This window comes from Miniopterus natalensis, chromosome 2 (assembly GCF_054644295.1).
Source record: "Miniopterus natalensis isolate mMinNat1 chromosome 2, mMinNat1.hap1, whole genome shotgun sequence".
Classification (NCBI taxonomy): domain Eukaryota; kingdom Metazoa; phylum Chordata; class Mammalia; order Chiroptera; family Miniopteridae; genus Miniopterus; species Miniopterus natalensis.
In genome coordinates, this window is record NC_142082.1 from 154234463 (window position 1) to 154250682 (window position 16220).

At 41.3% G+C, this 16220-nt stretch overlaps 1 protein-coding gene across 2 annotated transcripts; it reads left to right on the top strand.

Moving 5' to 3' along the window:
• The first annotated feature begins 413 nt into the window (after positions 1-413).
• PTHLH (parathyroid hormone like hormone) lies at positions 414-11314 on the top strand. Of its 2 annotated transcripts, XM_016199101.2 has the most exons (4): positions 414-745; positions 942-1064; positions 6749-7153; positions 10839-11314. In XM_016199101.2, exons 2-4 carry the CDS (start codon positions 964-966, stop codon positions 10846-10848), a joined length of 516 nt encoding a protein of 171 aa, XP_016054587.1. In that variant the 5' UTR covers positions 414-745; positions 942-963; the 3' UTR covers positions 10849-11314. The 2 variants fall into 2 exon arrangements, with proteins under 2 accessions (XP_016054587.1, XP_087670064.1); XM_087813938.1 differs by lacking the exon at positions 10839-11314 and having other exon boundaries at positions 6749-7157.
• Positions 11315-16220: the final 4906 nt, after the last annotated feature.

Below are 16220 nucleotides of genomic sequence, written 5' to 3' on the forward strand. Positions count from 1 at the left end.
GTCGGTTCCCAGCTCAGGGCTCCCCTTCGCTCGCTTGGGGCCGGCGGGGGCCCCCCAGCTCCGGCCGCCGGTCGCCGCCCCCGGCCGCCCCCCCCTCCGCCCCCCGCGCCCTCGCTCGCCCCGCGCGCGTTCCTAGGGCGCCACCTCTTTGCGACTGGCTCACTTCTCCGCAGGTTTGCCTGGGAGCGTGTGAACATTCCTCCGCTCGCCTTGCAACTCGCCTCCAACCTGCGCCGCGCGGCCAGCGCGCCTCCCGCCCGCCGAGCCGGCCGCCGCCCCTCGCCCGCCCTCGCGCCACCTGGCCCTCCCGACCGACGGCGCGCGCGGCGGGCTTGTTCTCAGGGCGTGTGGAGTCAGCTTTCCGGAAGCAGCCAGCCCACCAGAGGAGGTAGACAGACAGCTATGTGTATATATGTGGGTCTCCCTGCAAGTGGCTCTGGAACGAGACGGCCTGGTTCGCAAAGAAGCTGACTTGGGAGGAGGGAACTTTCTCTCTTTAGGAGGGTGCGCCCGCTCCGCGATCCCGGAGCCGCGCCGGCGGACCGAGCAGACATTGCTATGGGAGACGTGTAAACACGCTCGCTGCGCATCGCTGATGCACGTATAAAACTATTTCATTTTCGTTCTTATTTCAGAGGAAGCGCCTCTGATTTTTATTTTCTTATTTTTTTTATTTCCCTCTCTGGTCCCTTTTTGCCTGTGTGGTTTGGCAAAAGCACAGTTGGAGTAGCTGGTTCCTAAATAAGTAAGTGCTGAGAGGCTTCAGAGAAAGTTTTTTGTTTTGTGTGGGGTTTTTTTTCTTTCTTTCTTTCTTTGCAACTTGGGAGATGCCCTTGATGTTGAAGAGACGATGTGCGATCAGGCTCAAAGGGGGAGCGGGGTCGTTGGGGGAGATGGAGATTCGGGACTGACCCCGGGCGCCCCCCTGCCTTCCGCCGCAGGTCCCGAGGGCGAGCGGAGACGATGCTGCGGCGGCTGGTGCAGCAGTGGAGCGTCGCGGTGTTCCTGCTGAGCTACGCGGTGCCCTCCTGCGGGCGCTCGGCGCAGGAGCTCGGCCGCCGGCTGTAAGTGCCCGGCCTCCCCGGGGCGCCGGGAGACGGCTGGGGAGGCGGTGGGGCGGGAGCCAGGCTGGGGCGCTGCCGGGGCTCGGGGCGGGCGGTGATGCTCTTCGCCCGGATTAGAGAGCTGGGGGATCCGGCAGGTAGCCGGGGGGCGCTGAGCCCGGGTCCTCAGACCCAGCGCGAGAACTGGGGACCCTCCGGCAGAGACAGGCAAGAGACACAGTTTATGTGAGTTTCCATAAGAGGGAGCGTTTTTTGTTTGTTAGGGGCTTTTTTTTTTTTTTTACAGAATCTTCTCTAGGCAAAGATTGTCTGACTCTAGTGAAAGAAAAAGGTTACTTACTTTCAGGACCTGGGAAGGTTTTGAAACCCCGAGGAATCCCAGAGGAAGCTGAGGGGTCCAGGGGAGCGCATTTGTCTGTGAGCACTGCTCTGCATACTGAATGTGGGTGGCAATTGGTGTGTGAAAAGCAAAAGCCTTACGTCTAATTTTATTATGAATGACATAATTTTAGGCATATAAAATGGGACCACATTACATAATGAAGGCATATTATATAAGAAAGTAGTAACAACTTTGCAATGGCACAATTCCAACTTTAGTATTGATACAGTTCAGCAACGCTGGAGCGCTTGATTCCAAAATGGGTATTAGGTGTGGAGGCTTTTTTTTTCTCTTGGAATTATTGCTAACAGTTCTTTAATCTGGACACATACTTGCAATGTATAGACTAAAAACTTGTATTTTTGGCATTCCCATTTGGTGATTCCTTTAAGGATAATTTTGACTTTAAAATAATCGTACATCTGAGTGCACCAGATAAATACCACTATGCTGTCTGACGGAAAGATGGAAGAGTGGTAGAGTAATACTATCTTCATAATCTGTTGGACCTAGCAGTTCATTAATGTGTGTATCACTGTCTTTGGGCAGCTTTAAGCTGCAGACTCAGTGTTCAGGATGAGAAAACCATAAAGTTTGAGAACTGAGAAGACTTTGCCTCTGGAGAAAGAATTAAGGAGAACTTTTACGCTAACAGTAAAAATAGCAATATCTAATATTTACAATCAGGTTCATGGTGCTTCCTTGTAAATTCCCAAAGGTGTACAAAAAGGCAACCGTTTTATATGTGCCCTTGGTCTATTATTATTAGAGCAGAAAATGCTTAAATGAAATTACTTTAGACATGTCTGAACCTTGGCACCAAAGTGAAAATCTATTATGAATTTCCTAAGGCAAATTGTGTAGAACATTGTGCTGAAGATAAAGCTGCATTGTATTCTTCGAATCAACGTTTTGTTGATGTATTTCTGAAAATTGTCTTCAGACTTTTTGCTCATTTTGAGACTTGTATTAAATTCTTTTACTTAACATCCATATATAAATATAGATGAAGAGTGAATTTTTTTTTAAGAATGAATTTTTAAAAGCACACTTAAATACTGTATTTATTTGGCCAAGAAATACTGTCTTGGAACCCAGCCAATTTTTCTTTAAAGTTGCTTAAGAAATACCTGTTTTCTCTTTTGAGAAACAGTAAATGGGCCATGATTAAGTCCACAGTTATGGCATTAAGATAGTGCTAATTGTCGTAAAGGCTATTTTTAAATCTTTTTGTTGTTGTTGCACCTTGCAAAATACACATTAAAAAAAAACAACACACACACCCAAAAAACCATTTAGCAGCCAATGACTCTGTTATAGTTTTGTTTGTGGGTGAAATATAATATTGTAGTCAAACACTCACACTGAGCAGATGGTTATAAACCTACCACAGAACATTCTTATAATTAATGGCTAATAGATCATCACATTACAGCCATGGTTTTTCATGGAGGCTGAAATCATCAGTAGATGAAGCTGTTTCATCAAATTATTAGAGCCAAACGGAGTTTAAAAAACAAGTCATTATTTTTGCATTGCTGCCAAGTAACAGTAAAACAAAACATTAGTCTTCTATTATGCTAAGTCAACCTAGTTTCTTGAAAGAAATTTTAACATACAATCAAACCATGTTACTCCCCAGTTACTTTTCACACCAAGTATTAGGGAAATTGCTTTGGGTGTTTTTCTAACTAGGGGCTAACTTTTAAAGGAGAGGAAACTACTACAATAACACTACCTGTCAAGCCATGCAAAAGAGGCAATGCAGGTCTGTGAAACTTTTGGACCTGTGAATCCAAAAGACTTTAATTAATGAAGCTAGAGCATGAGTAAGTTGGAGGTTGGAAAGCGAGGTCTGTGGGTGTTATCGTCCAGATAAGCATGGCTTGCTGCAGGTGGCAGCCTTTGTGTTTAAGTTAGAGAGGGCACCCCAACGGATTCAGAAACCTCAAACATCATTGGCTGATTTGCTGGGGACCCAGACTGGGTCTGTTCCATTTAATGAAAAGCATAACTTTCGACTGAGTCATTTGGGTTGGAAGGGACTTCTGGTGAATCATCTCAACTCGAACACCCTAACCCTGACTCTTCCTTGTAGCACAGAACTTTTCTTCTCAAGCCCAGACTCCTTGTTTAGGAGCCGAGCATCAGCACAAGCATGTTGCTTCTCCCTGTGCTGGAAAGCGATTTCCATCCCTCTGTTTACTCCCTGTGTTCCTTGATAGCTCCTTCGAAATGTAATCTTCCCTGAAAACTCCCCTGAGGGTGATTTTTCTTTAAAGCAGCTATATTTTTATTGAATTTAGAGTTATCTATGTTAAGCAGTTTCCCCACATTTTTACAATTTTTTAATCCAAGGGGACCATGAACAGGACATACTGTTTTTCCATGTTGGAGCTTAGGTATGTAATAAGTTCTGTGTGAACCACTGTGCTATGTGATGTTTACAGACATGTAGAGTAGCAGACTATTATTGGGGCCATATTTATAACTTAAATATTTCAGAATCATCTAAACTGAAATCCTCCTTAACTTGAACATATTACTCACTACCGACGTATATCTGGTTTGTACAGACTAGTCCTTTATCCTTGTGTCAGTTTATGTCTTATTTTGAAAAGAAATAGAACACTCTATGGACCTTATTGCTTGTTAACAATAAAGATACTGCTACGTTCCTGATCCTCTAATGCAGATCACCAGTTAGAAATTCATTCTTCACAATAGTTTAAATACAGAAGTCTTCGAATTACTAAGTAAATTATGTAACAGTATTTCAGCTTTAGCATTTAAGAAAGTCTGCGTTTCCTAATATATTAACAATTACTCCTAAAAGGCAGAAAGGAAGTTTTGTACCTCACAAGAGATGTTCTATTTTAAACTGGACAGAGTCGTGCCATATTGTAGGCTTTTTATACAAGAGAAGAACAGAATGATCACTCCTTTTCCCATGAGAACTATCCTGGGAAAGTGCAGCACTTGAATTAGGAGGGCACTGTGACTCACAGTTGACAGGCTGGCCAAAATGACAGGCATATATGCCAGTCAGAGGGGGCATGAGCAATGTGGCTTGATTAGATCAGACCAACCATTAAAAGTTTTGGTTTCAGGTTAAGCTAGAATGGGTTGTATTATACATTTGGAGAACAGTACAGATGGGGTGGATATCTGCCAGGAATTGAGAAAGAAATAAAATCTCCGAATACTATGAATGATCATTGGTTAAGAACTATTTAATGTGACATTTTGCTAAAAGATACTTACTAGACTGCAATACTTATGAAATATACAATTATATCAGTCCTATTCTTTAAAAATGTTATTAGAGGTTATAAATATGTTGTACCAAAGCCTCAAATTTGTAGATTATTAAAAGTTTCCAGAATACTAACTATTGCCACAAAGTAAGTGAATTTTAATCTAGTCACATGTGGCACCTTCGAAAAGGAAGAGAGACTCCTTCATGCCTCATTTAAACCGGGCTCCTGTTAAATTCCTTTCCATTAAGTCATGTCTTTTTTGAACAAGCTACATGGCTTAAAGTCAGTCCACACACTGAAATATTAAAAGGAAGCTGGCATTCTAGCTGTAAGATCCAGAGAAATAATGAGTGTTTTTTTTCATGTTTTACCCTTTGCTTCACAATGTGACTCTCCTCCCCTCAGTGAAAATCCAAACGCTAGGTATCCTAGTTCTTGAAAATGGACTTCTTGGGGCAATAAGCTTGGTCTTCAAGCAAAGTGATAGATTGCTGCCCATCTGCCCGTTGTCCTGGCTCCCATCACAGGTTTTTCACTCTGTGCCCTTTTTTTCTTGTTTCCTCAACATACACTTCAGCTTCAGCAGGAGAAAGAGTTGAGGAAGGTAAAAAGCAATTTGGGTTTAAATCAAGAACTCATTTGTGGAACCTGGGCTCAGCCTGGTTTCATTGTATGGGCAAAGGTGAGGCGTTTTCTCTCTCTCTGAACCTCACTTTCCCCATCGGTAAAAATGAGGACAGTGCTTTATTATTGTCATATTTCTTTGAGGAGTTAAAGAAGTTGTCCTAGTGAAAGCAATAAGGGACTCTGATACCACTGTGCCAGGAAAGTGAGCATACACAGGATGTAGCCCTGTGAAATATCCTCAGAGACTTTTGAAAATGAAGTTTTCAAAAGTTTATTTCAGAAGTTTATTTCAATGGTAGAAATAGGCAGAGTTAATATGACTGATTAATGTATGTCCTCCTTAAATATGTTTAATAATATACATATACAGACTAATAAAAGAATTCATGGGTGGATGTTTAAGCAAGAGCCAGGGTATCATCTAAAAAGACTGATAGCAAATTAGTTTATTCTTTTTCACTATATTTTTATGAGATTGTTGTTTATGTAGAAAAATCATAGCATATTGGTTTGAAGAGATACTTTTAAGACAAAGAACAAGTAGAAAAAAAATGAATCTCTTAACTAAGTACTAAGGATAATACTCTCTGAAATTCTAAATAAATAAAAAAAACGCACAGAAGAAATAAAATGATCTCACAAAATTTAAACACACAAAGAAACCCATTTTAAATAGACCACCCACTACTTTACAGAAAATTATGCATGTTTTCTCTGACAGTTGGCCTTCAAATACAGGTTCTTGGTAGCCTGTAGTCTAACATGTTAAAATTCAGTCTGTTAGGTGGTTTCCTAGACAGGCTTCACTGCTCACTTTACCCTTCAGTCTTTGTTTGCTTTTACTCTTACAGCTCGCTGTTCTTTGAGGTTCAGTATGATTATTTTCTTAATGGGGGAGCAGTGTGTGTGTGTGTGTGTGTGTGTGTGTGTGTGTGTGCACTACATATGTGCGTGGGCACACACACACCTGAGGCAAGTACTCAGGTAAAATCAGCCTCCGTTTTATTTCCCAGGCTAGGACCTCTGGATTTATTTCCCCGGCATAGCTCTGAAAAATATGAAAAGCAGTTCAGTGGTTTCTGTCCATTTCTGAGAATAACTGAATCATTTAGACGGAGAAGGGAGCATAGGAATCACAGAATCTGACCCATTTCTTTGAAACAGATGGGACCCCGGAGGCCCAGGAATGCCTGTGTTCTCACCAAGGTCACAGACGGAGCGAGCGGCAGAGCCGGCCCTGAGCCAGGCGCCAGCTGCCTTCCGCGGCCCTGCCCCGCTCCCGGCTGGCACCCCTGGCGGCCTGTGCCCTGTGCGCGGCGCCTGGGGCGCGGAAGGGCCTTCCTCGCGTCTGGGTGGATTCTACCAGCAGCTAAAATGTCCTGCTTGCTTTCTCCCCTGCAATCGCTCCCTTGCAGCAAGAGGGCCGTGTCTGAACACCAGCTCCTCCATGACAAGGGCAAGTCCATCCAGGACCTGCGGCGGCGATTCTTCCTCCACAACCTGATCGCGGAAATCCACACGGCTGAGATCAGAACTACCTCCGAGGTCTCCCCCAACTCCAAGCCCGCCCCCAACACCAAGAACCACCCCGTCCGATTCGGGTCCGACGACGAGGGCAGATACCTGACTCAGGAAACCAACAAGGTGGAGACCTACAAGGAGCAGCCACTGAAGACGCCCGGCAAGAAGAAGAAAGGCAAGCCCGGCAAACGCAAGGAGCAGGAGAAGAAGAAGCGGCGGACTCGCGCGGCCGGGCCGGCCTCGGGCCTCGAGGGGCGCCACCCGTCCGACGACGCCGCCTCGCTGGAGCTCAATTCCCGGTAACTGACCCGCCCTCCTGAGCCCCTGCCCCCATCTCTCGCTCCACAGTTGAAACCTTGCAAAACCAAGATGACTCAGAATATTGCCTGACTTAGAGCAGTGTCCTCCTGCCCCCAGAACACACCCAGGGCCTTCACAACCGCTTTCTCTCCATCTTCGCGCTCCCAACACCGACCTTTCAGGGCTCCACTAAAGAATCTCATTCTTGTTCAAGCTTCAGAAGCTCCTGATCACCCTCATTATTTGCTAGAGAAGTGTCCCCCCCCCCCCCCCCCCACACACACACCCCTTAGCAAACTTCCTTGGTCGAGTTTCATTTCTTTTTATTTTTCTCACTTCAGGAAGAACATAGAAGGCCTTGGTATGATCTACAAAAACTATAGAACAGTATCTTACCATAAACAATCCTGAGACATTCACATTTGTATTTCATTAGGTTTAATTAGATTTTAAATTTATATTTATTTAAATAAATTAAAATTTTAAACACACACTTTAAATGTATTTAATTAAATTGAATTCTGGTTTCTACCAGCTTATAAAGGAAAAAAACCATGATTTCTGAAAATTTTTAAGTATTGGCTTGGGAAGGATATGTTTTTCCCACGTATCTGTTTGTCCACTGGCAAGTGGCAATAGTTTTTCTAGAGTATTACAATAAGAATAATAAAACTTCACATCTCTGTGGCTTGTTTATTAGCTCACAGATGCAGGTAGTAATGACACTCACAGACTTCAGAGCCAAATACCTTAGCTTTACATTTTGGGTCTGAACATTCAAGTTCACAACCTTGGATAAGTTACTTGGTCTTTCTAAGACTCACTTTCCTCTTCTCTGAAATAAAAGTAATTGTACCAACCTCACTGGGTTGGATAAAGATTAAGTGAGATTACATGGGTTAAATGTCATATAGTAAAAACTCAATAAATTGCAACTTGTTGTTTTGACGCTTTTAGACATGGTTCTGATTGTTCGTTCTATCTATATCGGTGTCTGTTCATCTGAGGCAAAAACAAAAACGAAAAACGGGCAAATATTAATCTCATTTTATAAACTAGAAAACCAAGGCACTCTGTGGTGAGAGGGCCCGAGCAGTGCTGGGAGCTGGGGTCGTGGGACGGGTCGTCCTCAGAACTGCATTTGTTTCCCCATTTCCTGGCTCTTAGGCCACTGCCGTTAGCGCTGCCTCCTGATCTGTGCATTTCCACTCTTAGGATATTTTTTGTTTCTTACTTTTCAGTACAGCTCTTCTATGGGGTTTGAAGAAAGAGGAAAACAACACACGAATGCATCATATGCAGCTAATGATCTCATTATTTAAGGAGTCCCCTGTTCCTTCACTTCTTTACTCTGACTAGAGATAGGACCACAGAGTGATGTTTCAAAGGGGAGTTTGAACCTATTTACCATCACTTCTCTCTTTAAGTCGACATAACCCATCACTAAATAGCATATGAAAGGATAATTATATTGGACAAGCAGTACAGCTTCAGTGATCAGTGGACAGTGGCACTAGTGAAATCTTTAGCACAGTGAATGACCTATTCTGCTAGTGTCCAATGGATCTGTAAGGGGTTACAGACCTTATAAATGTTGGCTCGGTGCTGATATTCAGTGTATTATAAGATATGATCCTAACTGTACTCATTTATAACTAAAGCAAGGACTCTATTGCCAGAACCTATTTTTATCCATTGTCTTACTTTCTCTAAATATATATGTGTGTGTGTGTGTGTTTATTTTGAACACAGAAGTATACATACTTTTTGATGGATTTTATGCATTTAAAATTTGCAATGCTCTTAAGTATCCAGAGAATTAATGAAAATCAGCACTCGTCAATTCTTATTCCAAAGCTATCCTTAAGTTAAAGTAGATCTAGTAAAAATTAGGCAGTGGCCTAATCAAATCCAGACCCAGGCCTGAGAGAAATAGAATGTTTCTGCTTCTCCTTTCTATCCCCTGGTTGTGAGGAGCGTTCATGGAAAGCACTGTTTGTTTGGCAGCCAGATGTTGGCACTCTCCCAATACAGCCCAGCAGAGGTGCAGGGAAGAGTGGGGGAAATGTAGAAGTGTATTGATGAGAACATATGGGGCCATGTAAATTTTGTAGTACAAATAGAATCTTTTCAGAATAACAATTTTAAAGATTTTAAGCAGCCAAACTTTTATTACCATCCTCTCTGTAGTCTCTGCACTATGATCTGATGATCTAAGAGGCCTGAGGTGGCAAACATGAACTTTATTATAAGACATATCTTAGTTCTTAACAGAAATTGCTGTGCTAAAACTCTGGCTTCTCTTCATGGACCATTCTATGGGAAATATAGAGCTTTAAACTTCGCAAATTTTTATGTTACAAATAATATATCCAGATACAGTAGGACTCATTTCATTGAGAACATATGTTCTGTCTTGGTAAATACTGATTTAGAAATAATATAAAAGCTTTTCAGTATTCAAAAGAGCCAGGACTCAAGCATCACACACACATATAATAAACATACACGCATAGTCTTAGGTCATGTTATAGGTTTTCCTTGGCTATTCCAGTACATGCCTTTGTTAAAGGGACATCAAAAGGAAGGACAACAAGCACGCTGGCCGGGCAGTGTAAAATATAATTAAATGATCTTTCCCTTGGTCCTTTAATTTGTTCCTTTTCGTCTTTCTTCCCCTCTGAGAAAATAATTGTTCAAAATGCTATTCGTTCCCTCCTTGCTTGTGCTATTTTATGCTTTTAAATCAATTGGTTACTTTTCTCTAATTTAAAATAGGCTTTCCCAGTTTCTAATGCAAGATTCATTAAAAAACAACAAGAACAACAACAACAACAAAATGAGAAACAAATAATTCTATCTTAATTTTGGCTTCAAAAACTAAATTCCAATAATAGTTTCAGTCATTAGTGTTTAAGAACAGTTAAGAAAATGACAGATGTCGCCTGGCTGGTGTGGTTCCCGGTCAGGGCACATGCCCGGGTTTCGGGCTCAGTCCCCAGTGGGGGGCGTGCAGGAGGCAGCCGGTCAATGACTCTCTCATCACTGATGTTTCTCTCTCTCTCTCTCCATCTCCCTTCTTCTCTCTGAAATCAATAAAGACATACTTTTAAAAAAGAAAATGACAAATGTCATCAAATCATTAAACAAATATACTCTGTTTAATTATGCATCCTTCCAACATTTATCCCATTACACACTTTTGATTACCCTCACAACAGCCGTTATCTTAGCAAGGGATCGGAAAAATAGGACACCTGTGGATCACCTACATCAGGCATCACTGGGGAATAAACTTCTAAGCAAGGTGTATTTGATGATGGATTGCACAACCTAGCCTGATTTCCAGGTTCTCAAACATGTGCCTTCTCTTCCCAAACTCGCCAATTGGCAGCCTTGGAAAATCTCACAGGGTCTTTTTCCTGACAGAGTATATTAGAAATGCCAGCCTGTCTCTTTCTGCACTACACTGACCATTTGATTGGATTAAATACTGTAGCAGCAGTTCTAGAGATTCAGGTGGACCCCACAGTCACCTATTATAAGAGATATTTACAAAAAGCCCCAAGATTTCTTTCTATGTGATTCTATGTTCCTTAATTTATACCCTTTATTTTATGTCTCTGCATTTATAAGGATAATTAACCTATTTTCTCTCCTTCTTTCTCTTCCCTCTCTTTTCAGGAGGCATTGAAATTTTTGCAAAGACCTTCAGAAGACATATTACAGAATTCTGTAATAGTGAACATATGGAAAGTATTAGAAATATTTATTGTCTGTAAATACTGTAAATGCATTGGAATAAAACGGTCTCCCTCATTGCTCTATGAAACTGCACATTGGTCATTGTGAATATTTTTTCCAAGGCTAATCCAATTATTATTATCACATTTACCATAATTTATTTTGTCAACTGATGTATTTATTTTGTAAATGTATCTTGGTGCTGCTGAATTTCTATATTTTTTTGTAACATAATGCACTTTAGATATACATATCAAGTATGTTGATAAATGACACAATAAAGTGTCTCTATTTTGTGGTTGATTTTCATGAATGCCTAAATATAATTATCCAAACTGATTTTTCCTCTGTGCATGTAAAAATAGCAGTATTTTAAATTTGTAAAAAATGTCTAATAAAATATAACCTAAATTACATCATGACTCAGAAAGTGAATTATAGCCTTTAAGATTTCTAATAGAAGGGACACAATGTAACTTTACACGGATTTGATATGGCTTTAAGTTTAATATGTTTGTATTGGTACAAATTCCAACATTTTCACATTAGCTTTAAGTTTAAAATCACTTAAAACGTACTTCATCCAAAATTTTAAGTTCAATTCAATAGAACAGCTGAACTACCTAGACGTCATTTCATGAAGTACGTCCAATTTGAAGTAAAGACGGGAGAGGGCAGAAAAAAACAACAGAGAGAAGTCAGGAGAAAAGATTAATGACACTTAATCCAGAGAGTCAGCCAGAGCTGGAAAAAAAAAGTGGGGAGGGGGACAGATCAGGAACTTTAAGGACAAGGGTGATTTTAACCAATGTAAAGTTTAATTTATGAGAGCTTGCTCTTATTTGCAACAACAACAAGCATAAAAGAGCCACTTGGACATTTTTCCTATTAATGTTTCCTACAAGAGAAAGGAGAGCGACTCCTGTTTGGGAGAAATGTGACAACTATAAAGCCTTCGGGGTGAAGGCTGCTTTCCTGGGGCACCACAGCTCCAGGGCCCACGGTTGCAAACCGCAGGGGCGAGCGTGACATGCAACCCCCGTTCCATTCTGAGTGTCATCCTACTTGTCCCTACCTCTCCGTTCAGATGAAAACGCAAACATCTTTCCTTGCACAGAATTTTTTTTTTTCTTTAACTCTCTACTGCTTACGACACATCAGACAAACACAACACAACACAACACAACAAAAAGCCTTGGGATCAGGCAATCGAACATTCAGGAAGCATTGTGTCTATGCCCAGTATCCTGGCAGATATTTGCAGGATGTTTGGGGGAGGCACAAGAAGCCAAATGCTGTACCTGCCCTCAAGACCCTCATTCCAGCGCGCAGTTGACACATTCATATCCATGAAATAACTAAACACTGCAGTCAAGAAACTGTGACATGGACAAAAATCTGTGAACATTTTAAAAAGGAAAAAATAACAGAGAGATTAGTCTGAGCCGGATATGAGAGGGATAATGTTAAGGGAAGGAACATTCTAACATTGAACTTATATATTTAAATATATCTTTATTGATTTCAGAAGGAGGAAGGGAGAGGGAGAGAGAGTTGGAAACATGAATGATGAGAGAGTCATTGATCGGCTGCCTCCTGCACGCCGCCCACCGGGGATCGAGCCACAACCCGGGCATGTGCCCTGACCAGGAATCGAACCGCGATTTCCTGGATCCTAGGTTGATGCTCAATCACTGAGCCACACCGGCCTGGCAAACTTACTCATATTTTGAGTCTCATAGCCTTAAAACAGGACCCATCTTACTATATTTGGGTAAGAATTTTGAACCTACATTAGTAAGAAATATGAGAATTTGTGCTTAGCTTCACTTACGAATTTTTTGGAGATGGTTTTTACATCTAAGGAATATTCAGAAGTTTAAGGCCAATACACCAAACCCATGTAAAGCAACTAGGCTGGAGTGTCTTTAAAAACCAGATATAACCACATTTTGCAAAACCCCATCAGAAACTCTAAATCTTAAGATTGCACCAAATCCTTGTAAGTTGTCCACATGAAGAATATTTTTTTTTAAAACCCTAGCTAAGTAAATACTTGGATGTTGAAGCAAGGCAGCATCAGGTTCAAGCCATCTTCTAAGGTTTTCCTCACAAATGGCCCATTCCTGAAAGAAAAGGGGAAAGAGGGAACATGGGACTTACAGTCGGCAATCCTCACCAGAGCATTATTAATGCAGTGACTGCCTTTAATCATAGCCTAGGCCTCCAGCAATGCTAAGGCGCAAAATCGCAGGATGAGAGATGGAGTGAAAAGATGAAGGAAGCAAAAAAACTTTGGGAAAAAATGTGACTTTTTTTTAATGAACTTGTCATTTTCTATGATAGAAAAACTGAAACACATGATTTAAGATAATCAGTGTTTAAATGTAAATAAACTCCTAACAAATTACAGTCTAAGTGATTATGGCTCATCCTTTACTTAAGTAATGTTTATGAAGCATAAAAGCAAGTTGGACTAAGAATTCTGCGATTAAGAAAATGAAATGGAATCTGCTAACTTACTATTACCTTCCTCAGGTTTTATTCAGACAGAAGTTGGGTATTTCATTAGACACCTAATATATATTTTAGGATACCATGGAGTCCAACTCCAAAGGACAAGCAGTGATACTTAAATGCGAAAACCCCATTCATTTCTCCTGTATTTTCGTAGCCATCATTGTAAAACAGGTGCAATTTAAAGCACTGTGCTTATAATGCAGCTGATGTAGTCGGGGCTACATGAAGACACGAACCAAGGTCAGTGTTGACATTATTGGTCCTGAAAATATTTAAAGTCAATATTGGTACCTCCCTTCCATGTTACAAACATTAGTTTGGAATGGAGGCAGCATCAGAGAGGTATGGAGAAACTGACGCTTTCCTTGGCAGAAAGCATAAACGTATATCTTGATGTTCTGGGTACCAATTGAGCAAAGCACCTATTAAGCTTTCTGTGTCTACCATACAAGGACAAAGAGAATCAGTCTTTATAAAATCAAACAGCTCTTTCCAATACACTATATAATGAATCCAACAAGAGAACAAAGTTAAGTATTACTTCGATTTTATCTTAGAGAGCTCATTAAATACTGAAATATGGTTAAGTAGATGTCTGTGGTGCTTAAATAACATAGTCAATGAGTTTTGTAAGAAATTCTGAAATACATTGTCACAAGGTATTAACTTTAGGAGAATTTAAAGTTTAATTCTAAAGTATCTTACAGTTTAACTGCTCTTTTTCCCTTTGGCCACAAAGTTCATGGAAAAACAGAACCAGCCGTGGACAGAAACAATATGTTGAAACTCAGAGGGTTTATCTTCCATAAACAGAGTGCACTTTATTTTTAACACTGTATATTTTTGTTTTGTTACGATTTCTTTTAGAGAGAGGGGAAGGAGGAATGGGGGAGAGAGAGAGAGAGAGAGAGAGAGAGAGAAACACCCATATGAGAGTGAAACATTGAGGGCTGCCTCCTGCACGCCCCCTGTCAGGGACGGAGCCTGCAACCCTGGCACGCACCCTGACTGGGAATCGAACCAGCAACCTTTCGGTGATCGGGATGACACCCAATCCCCCGAGCCACACCCGCCAGGGATAACAAGGTATACTTTTATTGAGAGTTCTAAGTGTTCCCAGGATGTCCCCAGCATAGCCATCATTCCTTCCTTAAATTAAGGGTCAAAAACATTCTAAGCACTTCCTTTATTTAATAACTCAGAAGGTGTTAAGAACAAGACTCTTATCAAAGATTCCATTATATAATTAGCAAAATGCTGCCATGTGGTAAGTTACTCCTAAGGACTCTATTGAGCATTTCAGAGGCAGTATTAAACACAGACAGCAACTAAGTTTCCAAAGTCTAAAGGTATTACTTCAATAAAGTACATTATCACGTGTCCTGGGGTTAACTCCTTAAGAACAGTACTCTTCCTTCCAAGTTACCAACGTTACTTCCCTAATTATTTTGTGAACCTCTCAAGGGCAGGAGCCTTGTCTTATTGAACATGTACCACCCAACACTGGATCACAGCATTAGTATATAGCAGGTGCTCACTAAATACTTGAACAGAATTTAAAGACTCTTTCAGTTTTGGATGAATCAACCGAAAAGCAGAGTTAAGCAAAAAGTCTGCCAGAGGTGTTGAGTACTTCAGACTCCCGGGCCAGGCCATTCTCTTACTCCAATAACAAGAAGCTTGCAGAATAACAGCTCCAAGTTATCTAAACGGTTCACCAGAGTGCCCTTTGTGTTTCAGCCCCTGGCTTAATGGGAACTTTTCCAGCCCTGTACGTAAGAAGCAAGGGTTTGTGTTAGGTATACAGCAACCTCCCAGAGGAAGGGAGGAGAATTTAAAATATCAGGTTTTCTTCCTATGAATACACTGCACAGAAGTTACCCACAGGGCCCGGTTGTGCAAAAGAGGCACACTGCGATTTTGTCAGAAGATTAATGTACACAGTTCCCAGCCCCAGCTGCCCAACATCAGGAGGAGGGCCTTCACATCTCTGTGGAAGTTCCCGACACGCTCACATTTACAAGTGCAAAGCACGAGGGATATGTCTTCAAACTGCATTTTAATTAAATTTCAAAACATCTCCTAGGGAATTTCCTTACATTTTCCTCCAACCTAGAAGACATTTACAAATTGGAATAAACACTAAATGTGTCACCCCTGAAAAATGGATTTGTTTTAATGGCGAGTCCTACCCTTTGCCAAATCTGCATTGCTTTGGGGTCTGAAAAGCAAAATCGTTCATCCATCTTCCATTTGAACAAGGCAATTGATGGTCCAAGCTCACTGGGTTGTCATTGAAAAAGTGCTGGGAAGTGGCTCTGTTGAGTTTCATGTTCTACGAAATAAATGCAAAATCATAACAAACCGTGCCACACTGGGTTCAGTAACTCTCTACTCACATTACTCTTCCGTCCATCGTGAGTCCTAGCAGAACCCTGGAGTCACTGTAGAGTACGAAACTACATCCTGAAGAGTGTGTCATGGCTGTCCATGGGTGACAGAAGCTAGGGAGCAGGCGTGTTTTCTCAAGGAGAATTTTTTCTCTTCAGATGACACAGTGAGAGATTCTTAATTGCCCTCTTCCTCAAGAATTGGAAATATTATTTCAGAACCACATTTTATAACATTACAACAACTAGTATGTCGGAAAGAGCAAGTTAGCATAACACCAAGCCAACATACAACAGAGTTAATAGTTACTGTTTTCTGTGAGCTTGTTATTCACGGGGTGCACTAGCCTAATTTGCACTCTCTCTCATTTGATCCTTGCAAGCATCCCCTGAGGTAGGAAGAATTTGTCCC